Source organism: Cyprinodon variegatus, unplaced genomic scaffold (assembly GCF_000732505.1).
Source record: "Cyprinodon variegatus isolate N-32 unplaced genomic scaffold, C_variegatus-1.0 Scaffold561, whole genome shotgun sequence".
NCBI classification, from domain to species: domain Eukaryota; kingdom Metazoa; phylum Chordata; class Actinopteri; order Cyprinodontiformes; family Cyprinodontidae; genus Cyprinodon; species Cyprinodon variegatus.
The window spans coordinates 298,205-319,337 of NW_015151014.1; the positions used below are offsets into that span (position 1 = coordinate 298,205).

The following is a 21,133-nucleotide window of genomic DNA, read 5'->3' on the forward strand; positions in this document are numbered from 1 at the left end:
TGTCATAAATATGAAAGCGAGAGAAGATATATGAGGAGAGAGTTTGAATGTATTAAGGAATAGATTAATTTAGTAGATATTTTCAGGAGGAATTTGGGGAGTAAACATATACAAATAATTATTTGATTTTAAAAGAAATTATTTCATAGAATTTGATTATAGAGACGTGAATGTGTGTATGATATAGACGAGTAGAATACAAAGTTATGTATAAGTATGCAGGTTTTTCTTTCGTTTTTTTCCTTAGAAATTATATATATGTTTATTAAGTAGATAGTCCATCACGAACCACACTCCATACCAGTAAGTAGCGGTAATGCTACTAAATGGTTGTTGCCAACCGCAAATAAACCCAACTAGAAGAAGAAGAAGAAGAAACGGCAACTAAACTAACCGATGTGCAGAATACGAGCGAACGCGAACGCATCATTCAGCCGTCGGTTTTGTTCTCTGGTGACGTCACTTGCAGAGTTGTCATGGCGTCGTCGAGGCTGAAGCTATCGTTGCAGTTTAGCTAAAAAAAAATCTGTCGACAGGCTTTTAACCGAAATGGAGCAAAATGCAAACCTGCATCGAGACGCTGAGGTGACGTCTATATGTGCCACGATTGCAGCCGAAATGGCCGACGTTACGGCTGGGGGCGAAGTGAAAGGATCCCTCGATAAATTGAAGAATAGTGAAGCTCCCCTCAGCACTTTGGATACCGTTGGTTGTGGGATCAGCGCTACAAATGCTAGTTTACCGAGCGGCGTTGTTCAGAGCTCAGAGAAGTCTGAACCTGTAAGATCTGACCAAGAGGATCGGATGGAGAGAGGCGATGCGAGCCAACCGTTGCTGCGGAGCGAGGATCATATCAGTAACGGGATGGGGCATGACTTGGAGCAGACGGCAGCAGACTGCCAGGGAGGTGCCTCAAAGTTAGTAAACAACAAAGATGACTGCCCTTCCTCACCTTCAGCTAAAGAGAGCACACATGTAAAGGCTGATGGAGTCTGTGGAGAGAGTGAGCAGACAGAACTTGCCAAACCAACTGCTCTGTGTCCGGACGTTAAATCTGGACAGTCCGGCGATCACACCTTGTCGGAAGGACCGCCGAGTGGGAGTGACCCAGACCCCAGCCTCGGCGGAGAGTCCAGGAGCATAGATTCACTGGAGTCTTTCTCCAATCTAAACTCCTGTCCCAGCTCCGAGGGGCTGGAGGACAAGGGACTGGCCTTGGCCTTGCAGAGCGACTACGCCTCCGATGGGACAAAGACCTCCTTCGCTAAAGACCGCACCGCCGGACAGTCTATATACCACATAAAGTGGATCAAATGGAGGGAGGAGAACACACCGATCATCACTCAAAACGAGAATGGCCCCTGTCCATTACTGGCCATCATGAATGTTCTTCTACTTGCATGGAAGGTAAAATGCTCAGATTTGCTCCTCAACAGGTCTTCAGGACCAGATTACATTTTATCAAACGCCAATACATAGTCTTGCCCAGCAAAATCTACCTTTTAGGTATTTTTTTTAACATTTAATTAAGAAAATAGGAAGGAAATGGTGTGCATTCTTTCTCTTTCAGGTCAAAATACCTCCCATGATGGAAATTATAACTGCTGAGCAACTGATGGAGTATCTTGGTAAGTGTTTGCAGCTATTACCAGAGATCGAATTAAATCTGCATCATTGCTCCGAAGGAGAAAATATCTCCCTTGAATCATTTATGTAGAGATGCACCAAAGTGTCAGCCAATTTTCCTCCCATCAGTTCTGATCCAAACAACTGTAATCAGTATGACAATTAAATTAGTCCTCTGTCCCTTTTTTAAGTTTATTGAAATTAAGATCTTCCACTTTTTTTGGTTTTAATCTTTATTTTGGCTTTGATCATTATCAGAGAACGGTATATACATTGATTCATAAGAACTTGCAGCCCTTACCTAGGAACTTGCAGCTCTTTCTTTCCTTTAATGTTATTTCAATCTTAAAATAAGATAACGTAAATGGTAACGTAAACCCTAATCTAAAACCTTTATTGGCTCAGGAACATGCTTGATGCATCTCCACTTTAATGCCATTTACCTTCATCAAAGACATAGTAATGGGTCTTCTCTGTTTCCCCTCTGGAGAAAAATAAGATAAATTAAAAGAATGAACACATTTATTGCCCTGTACTTTTTTGGCACAACTGTAAGTTTGCATGATCCCATACTAATAATACTGTCTGATGATATTTCTGCCAGTGAGCTTTAGCATCCTGTGTGCATTCTTGTTTTTCATGCCGTCTTTTGAAGTCTGTCAGCAGCTTCCTGTATCCAACATTTATCTTTCAAATTCTAAAGAATAACTTTTTTTTTTTTGTCTTAAGGGAATTTGAAAGTGTGGACAAGTCAATAGTCCAGAGTTTATCAGGTCTCATGAACATATATATATTTTTTTCTGTTGCAAGAGAAATGGGAGCCTTTTCTCCTCCCTGGTTATTAGTTTATGACTCCAAAACTACTTAAAACTCTAAAGAGCTGCATTTCTGTTTCTTCCTGCTCTGCCAGTGATGTACACAACCTACAATATACTTTAACAAATAAAGATTCTTCTATAATTTAGCGACAGGTTTTTCACTGACTTGTTTATGTCCTTAAGCTAACATGACTCATCTCTATGAATCTCCCTGGAGAAAGCTGCCGTGACTGCGGAGAGCTATCTGCAGGTTTGCTCCTCTCCCCCAAATGTGTTCATTTGTTTTTGTAATTGGGCAGAAAAGTACATCTTGTACTTGCATTTATTTAATCTGTACAGAAGTGCTGGGAAGCTTTCAGAAGCTTCTGGATTACTTTTAACCTCAGAATGGCCCCTCCTCTATAATCACAGGGACTAAGGAGTGAGGGTGATTATGGCCCCCCAGTAAAATCTTTATATTAGTTGACGGTTTGATGTAAGAGGAGTCTGTGGGTCAAATGAAGCATGTTGTGAAATTGAAGTCCCCGTGACCTTAAGAAGGTTAGAGTTCAGTAGCTTCAGTGATGCAACAACTTTTCTTCTTTTTTGGCCCCTGAGTGCGAATCAAAGGAGAACCATTCTTTCCATGCATAAGCGTTTTTTTGGTTTATGCCGGTTTGATGACAAGAGTTTGATGGTATTCGTCTGAGTAATTCTCTGGAAAAGCACAAGTTCACTGCAGCAAGATTTGCCAGCTCTTTAATAGGTTTCTGTTTTCTGTTATATATTATGAAGCATTCTCACTCTAGATGTTTGGGAGTTGGCTTCAATAAAACATTAACAGCAACAATAGGGATGTGTTTGCATGGATGTTTGTGCAGCACTTATATTGACTTATTGTAAAAGAATGCTAAAACCATACCTGCACAATGATAATGAGAGTTATCTTCAGGAAATGAGCAATATAGAATATGAAAATGCAGCCTGCCAATATCCCAGAGACCATACATTTAAGAAACTTAAACTAATTTAAAAGCCAACATGACAGAGCTTAGAGGATAGAGCTTAATAGTGAATAGGGGTGCATCTAGCTTCATAATATCCGGGGAAAACAGCTGTCCAGTGTATGATATGCAGGAGACCTGTCCACAGCGACAGACAGATTCTGCTGCTACATCAGTTGCTTTTTGATAATTGGTTGAATCAACATTGACTTTTTCTCTGCAGGCGACTACATCCTGGAAACCAAGCCTAAGGAGATATCTGAGGTTCAGCGGTTGAACTATGAGCAGGTAAGATCTGCCTTATTACCACAGTGGGTGCAAAGATACATTAGGCAGCTTTTCCTGGCCTAATGCTGACTTCTGGGTTTATTTGGCACGATTGGCAGTCCGATTTCTTTCTAAGAAATTGAACGCATTAAATGAAAAACACACTTGAATTTTACTATTTTATGGTAGTTGTTACGTATTTGATTAAAAAATGAAATAATCCAGTTTTATGCTTCCAAGAATACGATCCCCGTAACTTCATCTGGTTTTTAGTGAAGTGAATCAAAGTACATTAAGTTGTTTGATTTGTTAATAGAGTAAAAAACAGCGAAAGATCTCAGTTTTTGTGTATTTTGTAAAAGGAGTAAAAAAAAAAAAACATAGGTTTCTAAGGTGATTTTGGTTCATCTCCATCTGTTTGGTCCAGGAAGACAGTATTCAAAGTCTTACATTTTCCAGTTTGTCTCCAGATTTTTGCTTCGTCTCATCAATGCGCTCAAGATATCCCAGCTATTTTCATGATTTCATGAATATCAATTCCCTGTGAGTACAGTGTAGCTGCATATTCCTATCAATGCAGGCTGCACATTAGCATGGAACGAGTCTGGGTTAGCAGCCATTGATGGAAATAAGCAAAGATCTGATTAAAAACTGCATGAAAACTGCAGCTTAACATTCTTCCTGCTCCTCTGTAGGTTACATAAGAAAACCCCTGCAAGTCTATGGGAACAGCGGGGGTTAGTAGTGTCAGATTGTGTTGTTTCACATTGTGGTGAAAGCTTGGATACGCATGGCTGGGTTTAGCTACCAGCTATTACTGTGTGTCTGTGTGTGCAAGCATTTGTTACCTTGTGAGGACAGTAAAAGGCCAATTTCCCAGGCGTATGCTACTTTGCGGGGACTTACAGTACCTGTAAGTGCAGGGCTATTGTGTGAATTGAGGTTAGGTTTAGGGTTGGGTATGTATTGATTCTGGGTTAGGCCATAGAAATGAATAGGAAATGAATGGAAGTCAATGCAAATTTCCTTTAAGGATGAGGGGAAATAACTTGTGTGTGTGTGGCTTACCATGAAAGGTACTTGGAGATGGAGCTCCAGCTTCTCATGGCCTGCCTAAGGTGTAGGAGGGGCCCCGCCTCTTCTCCCTCCGGCGTGGCAGCATAGGAGCACATCTGTGAATGATTTCAAGCCCGTCAGTTACAGACGACTAAAAGTAATGTACAGTTTCCTCAAGGAAGCTGAGGGCTTTCTAAATTTAAGTAGGACTGAAACACAATCTCTTAAATAAATCAGCGGTGCCCCGCGGCATGCAGAGTTATAGTAAGGGAGGGGGCAGAGTTGGGGCTGCCGTGTTATTATGGTTGTCTAATGACTGGTCAGGGAGCTGTTTTACATGTTGCGTTGTCATGTCCGTCCACAATCTGTCAGTGGCACGGCGGGTTCACACACAGCGTTAGGACTCTGCTGCAGGCAGACCTGAGGGAATAACGGACATCTATGTAAAACAAATGGGATTATCCTCAATATCTGTGGGAATTTGGGGAATATTTGGTCTTTTTAAAGAGCTCTAAAGATACAGGTCTTTACTTTTTGCTGAAAAGACAGATATTTTAACCAAAGCAATTCTATTTATAACCACAGCTTGAAAAGAATAAACATCATCTGTGATGGGATTGCATTTGGATTAAAATAGCTTTTGCCTGGCTGCCCTTTAGATTTTTTTTTTTTTCATATTTACTAAGAAGAGCTGAGGATATGTGTGTATGGAGTTTAGCTTCACTTTTCTCACTTGGCCCAGCTCAATAAGATGATTCATCCATGATGACTGTTCGGCCGCTGGAAGAATCAGACGAACTTGTTTAGGAAATAGCAGAGGGATTTTTTCCCCCCCCCGGTGTTTTATTATTCCCTGTAATGGGAATTGTTACTTAGAAATGTAAAGAAACCCTGCTTTTGTTCTAGTAAATACACAGTATCCCATCATTTCGCTCAAAATGTGCTCACAGATGCTCTTCTTATTCTCAGACACTGGCACAATGAGAAGGAAATTACAGTTTTTTTAAGATAGAATCAGAAAAACAGAGAGTACGGTTTTAAATGAAGAACAGCTCAGTGTGAGGATGTGTGTGTTTTCATTTCAGCTACCACAATAGCCCAACTATAGATTTGAACTGTGTGTTTATGTAGGACTGAATAGAACTGATCAGATTTATTCAGTGAAATTCAAATCAGATTTAAGGATTTGATTGATGTACTAAACAAAAAAAAAAGAAGAACATCGAGAGCTTTTTCTTGTTTGCTTTTTCTTTTCAGCTACAAATGAATTCACTTTACATGACGCCCAGTTACCTTTATACATAAACTTTAATGGTATTTTTTTATATATAATATAATATATAAAAAATATACATATAATTTGTTTGGAGACTATAGTTTTGAAAGACTCCGATCATCCTTTTTTTGCTTTAGCATGCATACAGGTGATCTGTTGCATCAATGTTTTAAAACCTTAAAAAAATCTAAATAAAGAGTTTTGTTAATTGCCCTAAAGTTTACTCTAAGAAATATAAATTGATGAAAATCTAAGTATTTTATTTTCATAAAATCTAAAACCTTGTTGTTTTGAAAGAATAATGTCATTCAGGCAGGAAATTATGATCGATTATGGGTGAAATTATATCAGCGGTTATCTCTTCATCATAGCATGTGTGATGTTTTGGGATATATACAGTATTAGGTAGCAATGCCTCAAAGTTTGATTAGGGCTAAATTATGATGGCTAGATAAGGTGAGAGCATTCCCAAAACTGCTGCTTTTCTGAGGGGTTCCCAGTTTCAGCAGTCAGTGTTGATCAAAAAATGGGAAGGAAATGATGAACTAGCTACAGGGTTACGGCCAAGGCTTATTCTGATAAAGCTAATTGGTGCATGACGTAAACACTGGTTGAGACTAGGGCTGCAGCTATCCATTATTTTCATAATAATCTCAGAATCTGCCGTAAATGATTTTTACTCTTTCTCTAAAGAGACACTTTTAGAAGATTAACACATCCAAATAAATGAACGCTTGGAATAAAAAGAAACTTCTTGCACATTTTAAATTAATGCACAATGTAATTGCCAAAATATGATAACAATATTTATTATTATTATTTATAAATTCCTCTGTAGCGTCTGTCTTGCACCGAATCTGGAGAAGCCTATAAGTGAAGACAGTCAAAGTCTGTTGTTAACCAATCTGCTGAGGAGGATGCTCACTGTCCATAATGTTAGTCTTTTTATGCAGAATTCTTCTTTGCAAAATCATCTCCTGAGGTCCTAGAGAAGTTCCTAAAACAGAACGGACACTCTCTATAAGCGTGTTGAACTTCTTTAAGTCATTCATTCTGATATTGTTACCCCAGTACATGATGACAGAAGAGATCACACTCCTCACAACTGACTTGTTAAAGAAAGATATGCAGCATCTTTCTGCAAACACTGAAGAACCTAAGCTTCCTTAAGAAGTACAGTCTGCTTTCTTCCTTCTTGTAGGCAGCTTCACAGTTGCGTCACCAGTTGAGTTTGTTGTCCAGGTGAACTCCAGGGTATTTATACTCCTCCCCCACCTCCACTTCTTCTCCCATGATGTTAACTGGATTCAACTTGTACAGGTTTTTTTTCTGAAATCTGTTTATATATTATCTCCTTTGTTTTGTTCGCATTCAGAATATTGTTTCCACACCATACTACATAGTGTTTCAAAAGCTTCCTTTACTGAGCTTCATCTTCACCTCTAACACACCCAACGACTACAGAGCCATTTGAGTATTTCTACAGATGACAGGACTCTGTCTTGTATCGGATGTCGGAGGTGTACAGAGTAAATAAGAATGGTCAGAGTTTTGTTCGAAGAGGTGCTTTAAAAAAACAACATAGCTGCTCTGCACAGACTTTCTGGACCTGGCAACCTATTGTGATTCAGATTCTCCTGTTGCCTCTTCACCTGACTTCTAAAGACAGGTGGAAGGAGGGGGAGCAGCACTATATTCTGATTTGGTGTTGAACAACCACATAGAAGCAGGAGGGTTAAGGCTAAGGTAAAAGATGGTGGAAGCCTTGGGTCAAAGGAAGGAGGGATGTCTGTTTGACTATGGGAAGGAGAAAGATACTGAACCTACTGAAAAATGCATTCAGTCCATTTGTTCTGTCCAGACGTCCATCTGTCTGATCCTCCTACTGCTTGAAGCCTGTGAATTTCTTCATCCATGACCATACATTTCTGATGCTGTTCTGCTGGAGCTTGTTTTGCAGGTCTTCCTATATGCCTCCTTGCGTTTGTTTCTGTATAGTCCTTAATAATTCCCTGTCTCTCTTCGTGAAGGGTCTTTTCTGTTACTTTAGCAGTTCCTTTACTGATGATCTTTTGTTTAGGATTGGGGATGCATACCACTATCTTGAGGGGATGGTGTTATCTACACAAATGTTTATTTTAGGGCTGAAAAATTTGATTGGATTAATCGTGGTTAATTGATTATTGAAATAATCCTAAACTATTTTAGTAATTGATTACTCGTTAAGTGGAGTATAGAAACTTAAACATGCATTTAGCTGACAGTGTGACCCACTTAGAGTAGTAAGTATACCAAAATTGTAAAACAAAAAAAAAAACCAAAAAAAATTTGCAATTAAAAAAAAAAAAAACTTTTTTCCTTTTTTCCGGCAAAAATTTCCAACCAAAAGTCCCCAAAAGTTAAGTTTAACCGGGTTAAATCCGGAAAAAAACCTTAAAGAAACTTTTGCCAACCAAATAATAGCCGAATAAAAAAAAAAATAATCAACAAATTAATATATTGAGGAAATAATCCTAGTTTATTTAGTCAGTCACACTCAGTCATTATATTAATGTCGTCTCCTTTCATAGCTCAGTGAAACCAAGTCTGTAGCTTCAAAGAAACCTTGCAGTGCTTCTTTATTTTCCAGTGACCATCTTCTTACTCCTACACGTAATGCAGGTTTCCTCTCAGATAGAGGCTTATACTCTGAGCAGAAATACACAAGCTTGTGACCTGATTTACCAAGAGCGGGTCTTGCCCAAGAGATGTATGAATCCCTGACATGACACAACAACGTACAAACTGTTGCATTGTTGGAAGTGTCGCAGACAATGAGGCAATCACCTTTTACTGGAACAAATGCATTTAGCTGGTCTGTCTGCAGCTTATCTACAACAGAACTGATGACACCACAGACAGTGTGCAACTGCAGAAGGTGGAATATAAACTATTACCAAAATAAAAATGGTAAAATCTCCGGGCAAATAATATGGACAAAAAGCAACTGCCATCAAATCGATATCTGGATTTAAGGGACAAATCTTCATAGTAACAGGTCCTGGATGGCGCCATCTATTGTTCATTTAGCAAATAGCATGTTTTAGAGTCCACGTTCCATTACTCTAGGTAACATTTCAATATGGATTACAAAATTATTTGATTATTTTTTGAATAAAGGATAATCAGGATTAATACATTTAGCCTTAGTTGTGAAAGAAAGGTGAGAGAAAACAGTGCATTCCAACTCATTTAGGGTTTGGAGTGCAGCCCCTGAGAGCTGTGGTGTTTTTCTGCAGGAAATTGCTCCCTGACACGAAGCAAAAATGGTGAGAATTGTTTGAGGAGCAGAACAAGTTGGTCATGTTTGCTTGACTGCCAAACTCCCAATGCTTTAGTCTGATCAAATATCTGGGGAATGCACTGGAGAAACAAGTCAGATCTATGGAGGCCCCACCTCATAACTTCCATGATTTAAAGGATCTGGTGTTAAAAAGTTGGAGCCAGTTATTACGAAAGACCCTTAAGAATCTAATCAAGTTCAGGTCTTTGACAAGACATGGCTGATCTTGTAGAAAAAGGGGAGACTGAGGCACGTGGTCATAATATTGTGCTTGATCAGTGTATGATGTGAGTTTTTTTTTTTTTTTTCCAACAATGAATTGTTTTAAGAACTGATGCGCAGTTTACGAATTACTGGTTTAGGCAGCGAAGTCTTGGTTGGAAAAGCAGCTACTGTGGAGACTGCCTCAGAACATCTCATTCTATCTACATCAAGTTCTATTTTTCAATTATTCTTTGGGATAAAAATCAAGGAAGAGGCATATGAGCAGGGCGGCTTTGACATTTAAACTATATGCTCTAAAAAACACAAAGAAACTCCAGAGTACGTAGAACAACAGCATAGCATCGTGCTGAATGCCAGTTATTTGCAGCTAATCTCTGGGACCCTGCACCCCAAAGTGATGAGATGTGGTCTATTTCACAGCCACACTAATCCCACCGTTAATGCTGACCATGAGCATCTTAATCCGCACTCTCAGATTACGCAGCTGTAGCTTATAGATCTCCTACCAAAACTGCATAATAGTACCGTAATACACTCTGGCTTTATACTACTAATGTATATAAGCGTTGTATCTCATGATGGAAGATTTAAAGATTAAATTTCAAATAAGAGTTTCAGACCACCCAGGATCTGTGAAAAGTAGGCTAAGTATGGAACGCTAGAGAATGAGGCTGGGATGGAGCTATTTTCTGTTCGAGAAATATAACATTTAAATTGATTAAATTTAAAATTTTAATTAATTAAATAAACAGTTTTAAACTAATTTAGCTTAAGTGAAATAAGCTTCAGCTGAACTTTTTAGAGCCTTTTTGTACTAATTTATGATGGTTTTGTAATATGCTTTGACAAATTCTTGTAAATATCATAATTATCCTTTATTCTCATAAAATACTGATTAGTGAATTATTTGTCTCTTCCAGCTGAAAGTGAAGGCAGACGTTTATACTTAAGGTTCAGTTTATTCCCCTTCAGTGTTCCTTTTTTAAAGGGGAATTAAATGGGAATAACTGGAAGTGGCATATCTGGGCTCGGCTGCAGCCTTGACCCCTTGACCTTGGAGTTGAACAGCAGCAGGACTTTTAAACCAGCTGGGGAAACTATACTCTGTGCATGAAACCATATGTTGGTTTCATTGGGCTCTCAAGGACGATAATTCTATGTCCACAGATACATTTTACTAAATAATGTTCATTAAGGTTTGGCTTTTGAACTAAAACTGATACGATGAATTTAAATGTAAAGTATTTGAATTCAGCCACTTATTAGAAATGTATGTAATCTCCATCAAAAATTGGTAGTTTTAAGCAAGAAATAAAGAACGAAATTATGAAATGTAAGACTGAAACATTGAATGGCATAATCCTTTTGTTTCAGAGAAAAAAATATAACTTATAAAATTCTGACATGGTCAAGATTGTTATTGCCACAAGAAAAACAAACTCTCCTTGTTTGCGTCTGTTTAATTAACAAACCTGATCCCAAGAAATATTTTCAGATTTCTTTTAAGTCAATTTAAACAGTACAGTTTATGTAAAATAGCTGTTGTGCATTGTCAATTTGTGAAATGTATGGTGCATTTAACCATATTGCTGCTTCACCTTCTTTTATTTCAACCTGCTTCAACTTTCTTATATCATCCCCCTTTTTCTATTCATATGTGTTTTAATTTGACCTTTTGAATTGAGGGATAGTATATGTCTTCAAGAACGTTATGTCATCATGCAATAATGATATAACGTTCTTAAGGACATATACGAAATTGAAGCATTTATAGTGCTTAGATTACTTGGGCCTTGTATCCTAATTTACTACTATATTGTTATGGATGCTGGCTTTTAACCTCTTTGGTCAGAATAGTGTGTTTTTGTTTTTAACCCGTTACCTATGCAGGGTAGCAGGTCGAATACCGTTGCAGGCTCTGTGTAGAGTTTGCATGTTCTCCCTGTCTGTTTGTTGCTAATTGTGAAGGTTCTATGAAGGTAAAGGGAGTTGCTCTAAATTGCCCTTAAGATTGAGTGTGTGGATGGAAGGCTGTTTGTTCTCTGTGTGTCTGTGTGGCCCTATGGTGGACTGGCCCCTTGTCATGCATAGGTAAGTGGATGGATGAATGTTCAATTTGTCCAGGTGGTATATACAGAGTAAGTGTGGAAGATGAAAACACAATGAAATGTTTAAAAAATACCAATACACATGCCTTGTTATTCTTCCATCCTATCCATTGCATCGTTTATCCAAATTGGGCTGTGCATGCAACAGCCCGTTACGTCTGCTCCGTGTTCTCCTCTCCTACTTTCTCTATTTTATATTGTTTTTATTGGGGGGAATACCGCAATCCTGCTATTAAAAAAAAGCTGTTATATGTGGACGCACTGTAAATACTGTTTATATCCCATGCACAGAGTAAATTTCTATGTGAGATTAATAAATTCAATCAATCAATATCCAGTTTTGGACTTTAAGAGATTCCATGTCCTTTTTTTTTTATTTTTCAGAACATGAGTGATGCCATGGCTGTGCTTCACAAGCTGCAGACAGGTCTGGACGTAAATGTGAAGTTCATAGGTGTGCGAGTCTTTGAATACACCCCAGAATGCATTGTGTTTGACCTTCTCGACATCCCTCTTTACCACGGCTGGCTTGTCGACCCCCAGGTAAGGCTGATCTTGTGTTTTCTCTTTGACATACATTATATTCCATTCAGACACGTCTGGGTTTTCCTTGAAATCTAGAGAACTGTAAATGAATTGCTGTTGTGATGCAGACAGTATGGCCCAACCACAAAAAGAGGCAAGCCTTACCCAGATTAGGGAGACAGGGACACCCTTATGGGGCTGGGCCTGGAGGGGAACCCGTGAGTGGGCGTTTGATGATGAGGCTTTGGCTCTTGGCCATCTCAGCCCAAAGTAGGGCCCCTTGATATGTTGGCTCCACCAGGGCTGCCCGTCATACCAAACCACTTTAGTGATGTTTTCGGATGGGTGTAATTGTGCAGGGATAGGGTCCCTGATGTGGTGACCTTAGGATCTTATCTTTGATTTCCACAAACTATGTGTTGGTGTTGGTTTCTACAGACTATGACCTCCCCATGCACTGAAGTGGTTGGGATGAGAGTTAGCTCCTCTTAAGTCAGAGGGATTTGGTTTTGACTGGAAACGGTTGTACTGCTTCCTCCTGCTTGGTTATCACTCTCTCTTTCAAGCAGAGGAATTGAAGTGTCTTGTGGTCATGTGCACTAATGATAGCAGGATAGAACGGGAGAACGGTTTAAGGCCACATCTGCAATGGTGGCAATATTCAGTTTTGTTGTGTAGAAGAACGGCCTGAGCCAAAAAGCAAATTAGATTATCTTTACTGGTCCATCTTTGCTCTGACCCTCAACAATGCTCATTAGTTATGGATCATTATTGAAAGAACAGGATCCCGGATACAAGCTGCCAAAGTGAGTTTCCTCAGGAAGATGGGTCGAACTCTCCCTTAGAGATGGAGTGAGGAGCTTAAATAATCATTAGAAATTTAATTATGGACTATCATTATGGGGGACAGTAAAAATGTCTTACAATGAGTCATAATCTTAAAAACCTTCTGATTTTTCTCTATTTCCAAACAGGGTCTACTTCAGTCTACAAGTTAAGGACTTTACATACTTTACAAGAGCAGATTATTTTATATTTTTAACCTGAGGGGGCAATGATGACAGCAAAGGTCCAGACTTTTCATACTTGAGTAGAACTGATGAGCAGGTCCTCATTAGGTCCCTGCTATCTCACATTTTGTATATAACAGTTGTCTGCCTCAAATCTCAATTACAAAGCTCTGTCCATATGTTACATCAAGAATAAGATGCAAAAACCCAAAAATCAGGAGGAAGGAAAATGACGACATAATCTTGTTCTTGCAGTTCTGGAAGACGGAGAGCAAATGTTTCCATTCTAGCAAGTATATTTAGGTCTTTGGAGACTTGCAGTTCAATGTTCTGGATTATTCTTCCCCAACAGGCTCCGCTTTATGCTATCCGTCTCCAATTATCCAACCAACAGCTAATGAACATTGATATGACATATGCTAAAGCGCATGAAATAATAGCATTCTGTAATTTTAACTCTTGGATGTCAAGAAAATGTCTTTTTGTTTCTTTTCGATTGTTAAACTAATGAACAGAGAAACATGCAAACAGGATGTTATTAAAACCTTTCTTTTTCGGTAGGTTCTTTCTCACAGCTTTTATCTTCTCTTGCAGATGCAGGACATTGTCAAAGCCGTAGGCAACTGCAGCTACAACCAGCTGGTGGAGAAGATAATATCCTGCAAACAGTCAGAAAACAGCGAGCTGGCAGGGGAAGGTGAGATCTAGCTTCCTGAACACTTACTAGCCTCCTGTCTCTTTTACTGTACTGACCTGAGGGCAGACAGTCATATTTCTGCATTTGATTAAGACATCTTTTACTTTGGATAGAAGAACAGAATAGGAATTTCTTTAAATGACATAGTTCTTCATGTCACAGATTTCATAAAGGTTCAACCAAATATTTACACGCCGAGCTGCCTGAATAGCTCCCAGCAAGACTGAAAGCCAACATTTTAAAGCTGAGTCAACAATGTACTGACACAGAAAACCTTGTCTTTGCTGTTGTTCTTCTACATCGGTAGTGCAAATCTTGCTTAAGGACTCATATACTATTAATGGTACCCATCAACTAATGTAAATCACCTTAAATTGGGTTCTAAGATGAGTGAGGCAGTGTTTCTGTTCTTAATGTGAGCCCCACACAAGAAAACAGTTTAATTTTGTTGCATATGTTGCGTTTTCCATCTCATGCATTTCTGTACATAGGTTCTGGCTTGGCTAAAAAAAAATGTAAGTATGTAAAAAAGTATCCATCCATGCATATATTCATCTGCTTGCTCAACCGTCCGTCCTTTACTTTAAAGAGGCATAGTCAGGTCATATGAGAAGAGATTATATACATCAAGCGTCAGTCTGATAGTGTTTTCTTTTTGAGCCGAAGTAGAATTCCTGCACCGGGAAAGATAAGCAGATATAAACGGATATGGCACCATCAGACAGCAGTACTGCAGAACTATCAGAAAGCCAAATGGTGGCAATTGAAACCTCTACCTAATAGAGCCTGACCGAGCCCAGCCGTCCTGCAATGCCTCGCAATAAAGCAACAGCTCAGAGTGGACAAAGCCCAGCCAGTAATCATTAAATAAGCTGATCTACAGCAACTCTAAGTTCTGGTGAATCCTGCCTCCTATCAAAACGTCCAGGAAAAATAAAATCCCTGTTCCTACAAAAAATGAAATGAATAAACAGACATAGGCTGAAACATTTTCATTGGTATGAAATCATTAAACACAATAAAATGCTAAAAACAAAGCGGAGGACACAAGAATAACAAATAATACGCCAACAGGAGGCGGTAATGTTGCTGAAAAACCTTGTATGCAACCAGAGTGAGTTACTGGTATATAAACAAAAAGATGTCATTTAACATAACTATGCCTCTTTAAGACATATGTGACTTACAGTATTAAAACAGAGGAAAAGAGACAAGTAACTGATTGGTATTTAAGTCTGTAAGTTTCCCATATAAAAAGCAATGTTTGTGTATTAACCAACCATCTATTCTTGTCCTCTCATAGGCATTGTGGCGGAGCAGTTCCTGAGCAGCACAGCCACTCAGCTCACTTACCATGGCTTATGTGAGCTCACCTCCACTGTGCAAGAAGGAGAGCTCTGTGTCTTTTTCAGGAATAACCACTTTAGCACCATGATCAAATACAAGGTAAACAACTACTGTATAGCATTTGGTAACAGGTTCTTTTTTTAGTGGCAACAATTAGGACCTCTAAGGCCTCTATAGTCCTTTTCCAGATGTTTCAGATCGACACATATTTTAATATCAGGCCAAATTAACCAAAGTAGAGACTTAGACTTAGACAAACTTTATTGTCATTTTTTATACACAGAGTGTATACAAAATGTAATTTGAATGCATACCGCTTTTCAACAGTGAATGAGCAACTTAGCAGTGAAATGATCATTTTCATTTATAATGTGCAGCAGTGATCAGAATGTAAACAGTGTAGGCCAAGAGGAAAACCAGTTTAGACATGGTGCTAAAGGCATTGAAATGGAGAGGTGCAGTGCCAAAAAAAATATGGTGCAAAACACAGCAAAAACATTGAGTTGAGTTCTATTTAAAGGGATTATGAAAAAATATATATTCCTGTGATGAGATGGACAGCAGCACACTCTAAAGCATTCTCTTTTTCTTCACTTCTTATCTTCTTATCCAGTGTTTCTAATTACATAACTATAAACCCTAAAAGCAATGTGTGCAGCTGGCATCCAGATAAGGACCAATATTTTTCCAGAGTTGCACATGTCCCAGCTAGCTTGACACATATCTGCAGATGGAGCAGATCTTTCCTGTTAAAGGAGGGAAGTGGGTCTGCAGTTGTTTCCAAGGCAAAACAAAGCAGGGTGCATATTACGATAACAGCTGCACAAAGACTTGTGTTCTAGCAAACACTTCTTCAAAACTTTGTTACTGTAGAGTCATGTTAAAACTACATGACTGTGTTATGAATTATTTCTAATCACTGTGGTTCACATTGCTTCCTAGGGTCAACTTTACCTTCTGGTTACTGACCAGGGTTTCCTGACAGAGGAGAAGGTTGTCTGGGAGAGTCTGCACAACGTTGACGGAGATGGAAACTTCTGTGATTCAGAGTTCAGGTTGCGGCCTCCATCTGATCCAGAGACAGTGTACCGTGGACAGCAGGATCAGATAGACCAGGTCTGGACTGTTTTTCAAAGATTCACTAAAAAACTGAATACTTAATGAGGAGCAAACCAACAGACAGAAATAAACAAAGAATGGGCATCGGAGGACCATTAAATAAACATCACTGTTATTTAGAAACTGAAGTCATAATAAAACATTAATTTTGGGGTTTTTTTGTTTGCTCTATAGGACTATTTGATGGCACTCTCCCTGCAGCAGGAACAGCAAAGCCAAGACCTGCAGTGGGAGCAACTGCCTGAAGGCATCAGTGACCTGGAGCTGGCCAAAAAGCTTCAGGAGGAGGAGGACAGACGGGCGTCCCAGTACTATCAGGAGCAGGAGCAGGAGGAAGCGGCAGCTGCACAGGCACAAGCACAGGTGGGGAGGGAGGTAGAGAGATCTTAGAGTCACTGGGATTTATTATTAGATCTGATGGGTTCTTTAACTTGGTTTCATGTTTTCATCAATTTTATTTGATTAGAAATGAGGAATTGTCAACAAGAGATAGGCGAGAAAAAATAATAAATACAGTTCTAAGTAATCATTAAAAATATACTGGGGAGTAAGAAAATATTTGTGCTTTTACGTTAAGCAATTGTCTCCTGATATTCCTCTCTGTAGGACGGTAGAAGGTATTTCTATTCTCCTTCATTTTTTCAAGCAGTTAAGATTGATCATAACGTACTTTTCATCGCTATCCTGCTTCTTTATCAAAAGTTTCTTAAGCTGAAAGTCAGATCCTGATGACCAGATGTTGCACGACATTTTCTGATAGAGGGCAAAAGTCATGATTTCATCATTTATAGCAAGTCTTTCAGACCTGAAGCAGCAAAGCAGTCCCAGACCACTATGCTAACACCACCATGTTACACTGTTGGTTTATTTTTAGTTTTTACACCAAATGTAACAAAACATAAACCTTGTTTACAAAAATTCCCTTTTTGTCTCGTTGGTCCACTGAATATTTTTGGTCATGGAACTAATGAGTGGATTAGACGATGTAAGAAAACAGTCTTTGGTCTGTTTAATGAAACTCTTTTTGTTCAGCCTCTTTTATATTGTTGAATCAGGAACAGTTAATTAACATGATACAATGTAATGTTAATGTTTTTAATGATTTTCACTAAGTGACAACTTTGTTTGAATAGTTTTTTTTTCTTTAATCAACAAAATCATGATTTAAAAACAGCATTCTTAATGTGACAAAATGGCAAAGGCGGAGGAAAAACTAAAGCAAAGCGTAGATATAAAGGAATAACTTTACCATGTTGCCTTTGGCTCCTTCTTAGTGAACAAGGTGATGTTCTTTTTTTATTTTAAATTTCTAAACTGCTTATAGAAATGATGGACAACATCTCGCCATGAGTAAAGAGCATATATTCCATTTTGTTTATTATCAGTCTGCTAACTTAAAAAACAAGCGTTCCTGATGCTGAAGTGTTTAAAAGGACTTTCACCAATGAGATAATGTCTGAGCTGTAGCGGGTTCTAAGGCTCTGTGTGTTTCCGTCTATTTTTCAGCTATTTAATGTCGAAAAGAAATGCTTCTTGCATTAGAACCCTTCTGCTTCGTAGTCCGAGTTTGGATGTCTAAAGTTGCATTTTTGTGTCTGTGCAGGAGCAGGTGGACGGAAGCGAGGTGGACAGAGGAGGAGCTGCAGCCAGTGCGGCAGCAGCAGCTGGTGCCGGGGCCACAGCGAACAGCGGGGCCACACCCAGCCCAGGGAAACAGTCCTCAGGTGGGGAGCGCAAAGCCAAGAAGGAGCTGAAAGAAAAGGACAAGTGTGTTATTTTGTAACACACAGAGAATCTCAGTGTGTGTATGTGTGTGTGTGAGTGTTGTTTGCATTTTCTTATCTGTGTGAAAGAGACAGCACTGGTCTCCCTGCAAACTGGACTCACAGGGTGCGGCAAACGTAGGGACGGATGGACCTTACTACCAGAAGACTGGCTGTTCCCCAAAACCACTGGTGCCTGTTATCCTCAATCCTCAGTGGAGAAGGACCGTCGGAGGAAGGGACGCTACAACAACAGTGACTGGTCTTTCATAGAGATGGCCAAACTTTCTTACAAGCCGTTCACTTCACTCAAACACCTGCTGGTTTCATTCTACCTGGAGCGGTGCGTTTTATAGAAAGCAACCGAGTTTTTCATTTCGTTTTTTTCACTCATGCAGCTTATAAGCTTTGTTGTTTTGTTTTGTTTTTGTCGGCAGCAATAGTTAGAAAACATAGTTTGAAAGATTCACTTTTGAATTTAATCAGCTGTTGATGCCAAGATACCAGTCTGATTTATTTATCAGTTATACAGGTAGCTTTTGGGAGCATTTTTTTGTTTTTGTAAGCCAATAAGGGATTTTAACCCGTTGGATAGCAGCTGTTACACCACTGCAGAAACACTACAAACTGAGGGTTAAAAAAGCCAGATAGCTGCCAGACACTGTAGCTGTCTAATAAGACTTTATGACCACAGTTCGCTCTGCTCGGATTTGCCTTACCGGAGTTTGGCATCATTGTATTCTGCTGTCTGAATGTGAATGCGTGATTTTTTAAGTGCAGTACATTAAGTAATACAATAGTGTGTGGTGTGCGTTCACTGAACACCGTTATTGGGACAAGTTTAAGTTTGGAAATCCACTTTTTTGTTTTGTCTTTTGGCAGCGTATTTGGTAGTTTTGTTATGTGTTCAGCACGACTATCTTTGGCAGATAAGATTACAATTTTTAGGGTGAGTGCAGAAGGCCTTAAATTTTTCACTTGAGAACATCAGCTTTCTGATGAGTTGCTGGACTTTTCCTGAGAAAAGAGAAGAATACATGAATCCTTCAATGCTACAGCTGAATGATCCTACGGTTGTTCTGGCCTCAACAGTCAGTCAGCACTAGGAAGCATCAAACAATCTCGATCAATTATCCCAAAATAATTTCATTTCAGTAATTTAATTCTAAACTTAAACTCATTATCTAGTTATTTAAGACTGACCTGTGTTTTCCTTTTTTTTTTATTTTTTTTTATTTCGATCATTTTAGCTTATTTCCAATAAAATCAGTCAGTTTGTCAGAACATTAAAATATTGCACAAGAATGATACAAAAGGGTTTATGATGCAACCCACTAAGAAGTACATCAATATGCAGTAGATCCACATAATATGTTTCCTTTTCTAAGAGTACAGCATCAGTCCATCACGGCTCTCATTCTTCCTCTTGATTCTGAGACCTTCAGTTTCTCAAGAAATGCAAAATTTACTTGATCTCTGAGGTCCAGGGTCATCAACAAAGATGACCTCTAACCTCTGAGAAACATTGCTGTCCCTTCTGTTGCAATAGGAGCGGATGGTATCATCTTTTGGTTCAGGAATACGACAGTTGTAGCTCGTGCCATGGTGACGTACTCTTGAATGGGCTTTGCTTCATGGGTCTCTTAGGCTGTGATTATCACTGTTGCTTTTGTACATTTTTTGTCTTAGATTTTCCTTCCACTGAAATATAAAGTCAGCATTTGTTTGCACAGGTCAAAATATAAAACTCTGGAAATTGAAATTATTTGGATTGGCAATAGGCAAAATTTCTAGAGGATAATTTTAAAGTTTTTCAGTAGCTGGAAGGCACGAGCCCTCAAATTTAACAACTTTTTTGGGTATATCTCTCTTTTTGATGACCTTTCTATAAAGTAGGCTGCAGCTGCAGGTTCTTAGGGAGTAGAGCTTTAGGTTTACTGGCAGATGCTTGTTGGTTCCATGTATTCTGCTGCTCTGCATCCAGGTTAGACAAGGAAAAAATAGAATGGAGTTCTTTTTCAAAATGATAATAGTTTATTTGCAATTCTTGGATATTTGTTGACTAAACCTGCATTTTATTCCTGATCTGTGATTGGATAAGACAAATAGCTGAGGTTTAAGGTCAGACTGCACTGCTGAGAGCCGACTTGGTGCCAAACTAAGGCCGTGCAGCGGTATTCATCTGGCTTTGTGTTAAATCTCTTACTCTTAGCATAACTTTGCTCTCTAATGTTTTTAGGGACTGGATGTGTATGATATTTTTGGAGTTTAAGGCCTTAATGTTGAAATTCACTAATGTAGTGCTTGGAGGTTCAACATTAAAACTCTTTGCAGTCCCTTTCCCACCTGTGTGCGTTTCTCTGCAAGACTGAGCATGAGAACGGGTTGAGCCAGTTGTTTGTGCCATGATTGTGTCATGGGACTGCCTCCCGAGACATTCTTCTATCTATACATTCCAGCTGGATGCCTTGACTCAATCACTCCATCATAGACTCAAGACTTCACCACAGAGGGTCTTTGCTACGTTTGTGAAACCATCTCCCTTATTCTCTCGACTGAATACAGATCGACTGTTAGAGCAGGAGGAAAACATGGTGGCGACCCCCTTGCAGGAGCTCTGAGACAATCCATACATATTTTTTCACAACAGAACTACTCTCAGGCCCTCTTTACAAAGGGACATATCCTGGTGTCTTTTTCTAGCTTGTATGCTTTTTAACGGCACAGTTCCTCGGCCTGCAGCTGCTTCCTCAGTCACAGCTTTCTAGTACTTGTATATGTATGAACACAAGACTTTCTTGACACTTTGAAGAATTTAATACTTAACCATTAAGTTGTGATCCACACACTACAACCAGTGAACTGGCTGCCTAAATAAAGACCCCCACCCCCGCCGGACAGGGTTTAATAGCATCAGTGTGTGCACTTTTCTTTTGATTTAATTTATATATATATATATATATATATATATATATATATATATATATATAT

The 21,133-nt window shown here is 39.0% G+C and overlaps 1 protein-coding gene across 1 annotated transcript; it reads left to right on the top strand.

Annotated features, from left to right (window-relative positions):
* The first annotated feature begins 435 nt into the window (after positions 1 to 435).
* Positions 436 to 21,074, top strand: fam63b (family with sequence similarity 63 member B). The gene is made up of 9 exons (XM_015391835.1): positions 436 to 1,407; positions 1,571 to 1,628; positions 3,651 to 3,715; positions 12,066 to 12,224; positions 13,811 to 13,913; positions 15,217 to 15,359; positions 16,203 to 16,376; positions 16,554 to 16,742; positions 17,983 to 21,074. Exons 1-9 carry the CDS (start codon positions 550 to 552, stop codon positions 18,160 to 18,162), a joined length of 1,929 nt encoding a protein of 642 aa, XP_015247321.1. The 5' UTR covers positions 436 to 549; the 3' UTR covers positions 18,163 to 21,074.
* Positions 21,075 to 21,133: the final 59 nt, after the last annotated feature.

Coding starts and splice junctions, on each gene's coding strand:
- fam63b (XM_015391835.1), top strand. CDS start 550: ATGGAGCAAAATGCAAACCTGCATCGAGACGCTGAGGTGACGTCTATA. Junction 3,716..12,065: donor AGCGGTTGAACTATGAGCAG/GTAAGATCTGCC, acceptor TTTATTTTTCAG/AACATGAGTGATGCCATGGC. Junction 16,377..16,553: donor AGCAGGATCAGATAGACCAG/GTCTGGACTGTT, acceptor TTTGCTCTATAG/GACTATTTGATGGCACTCTC.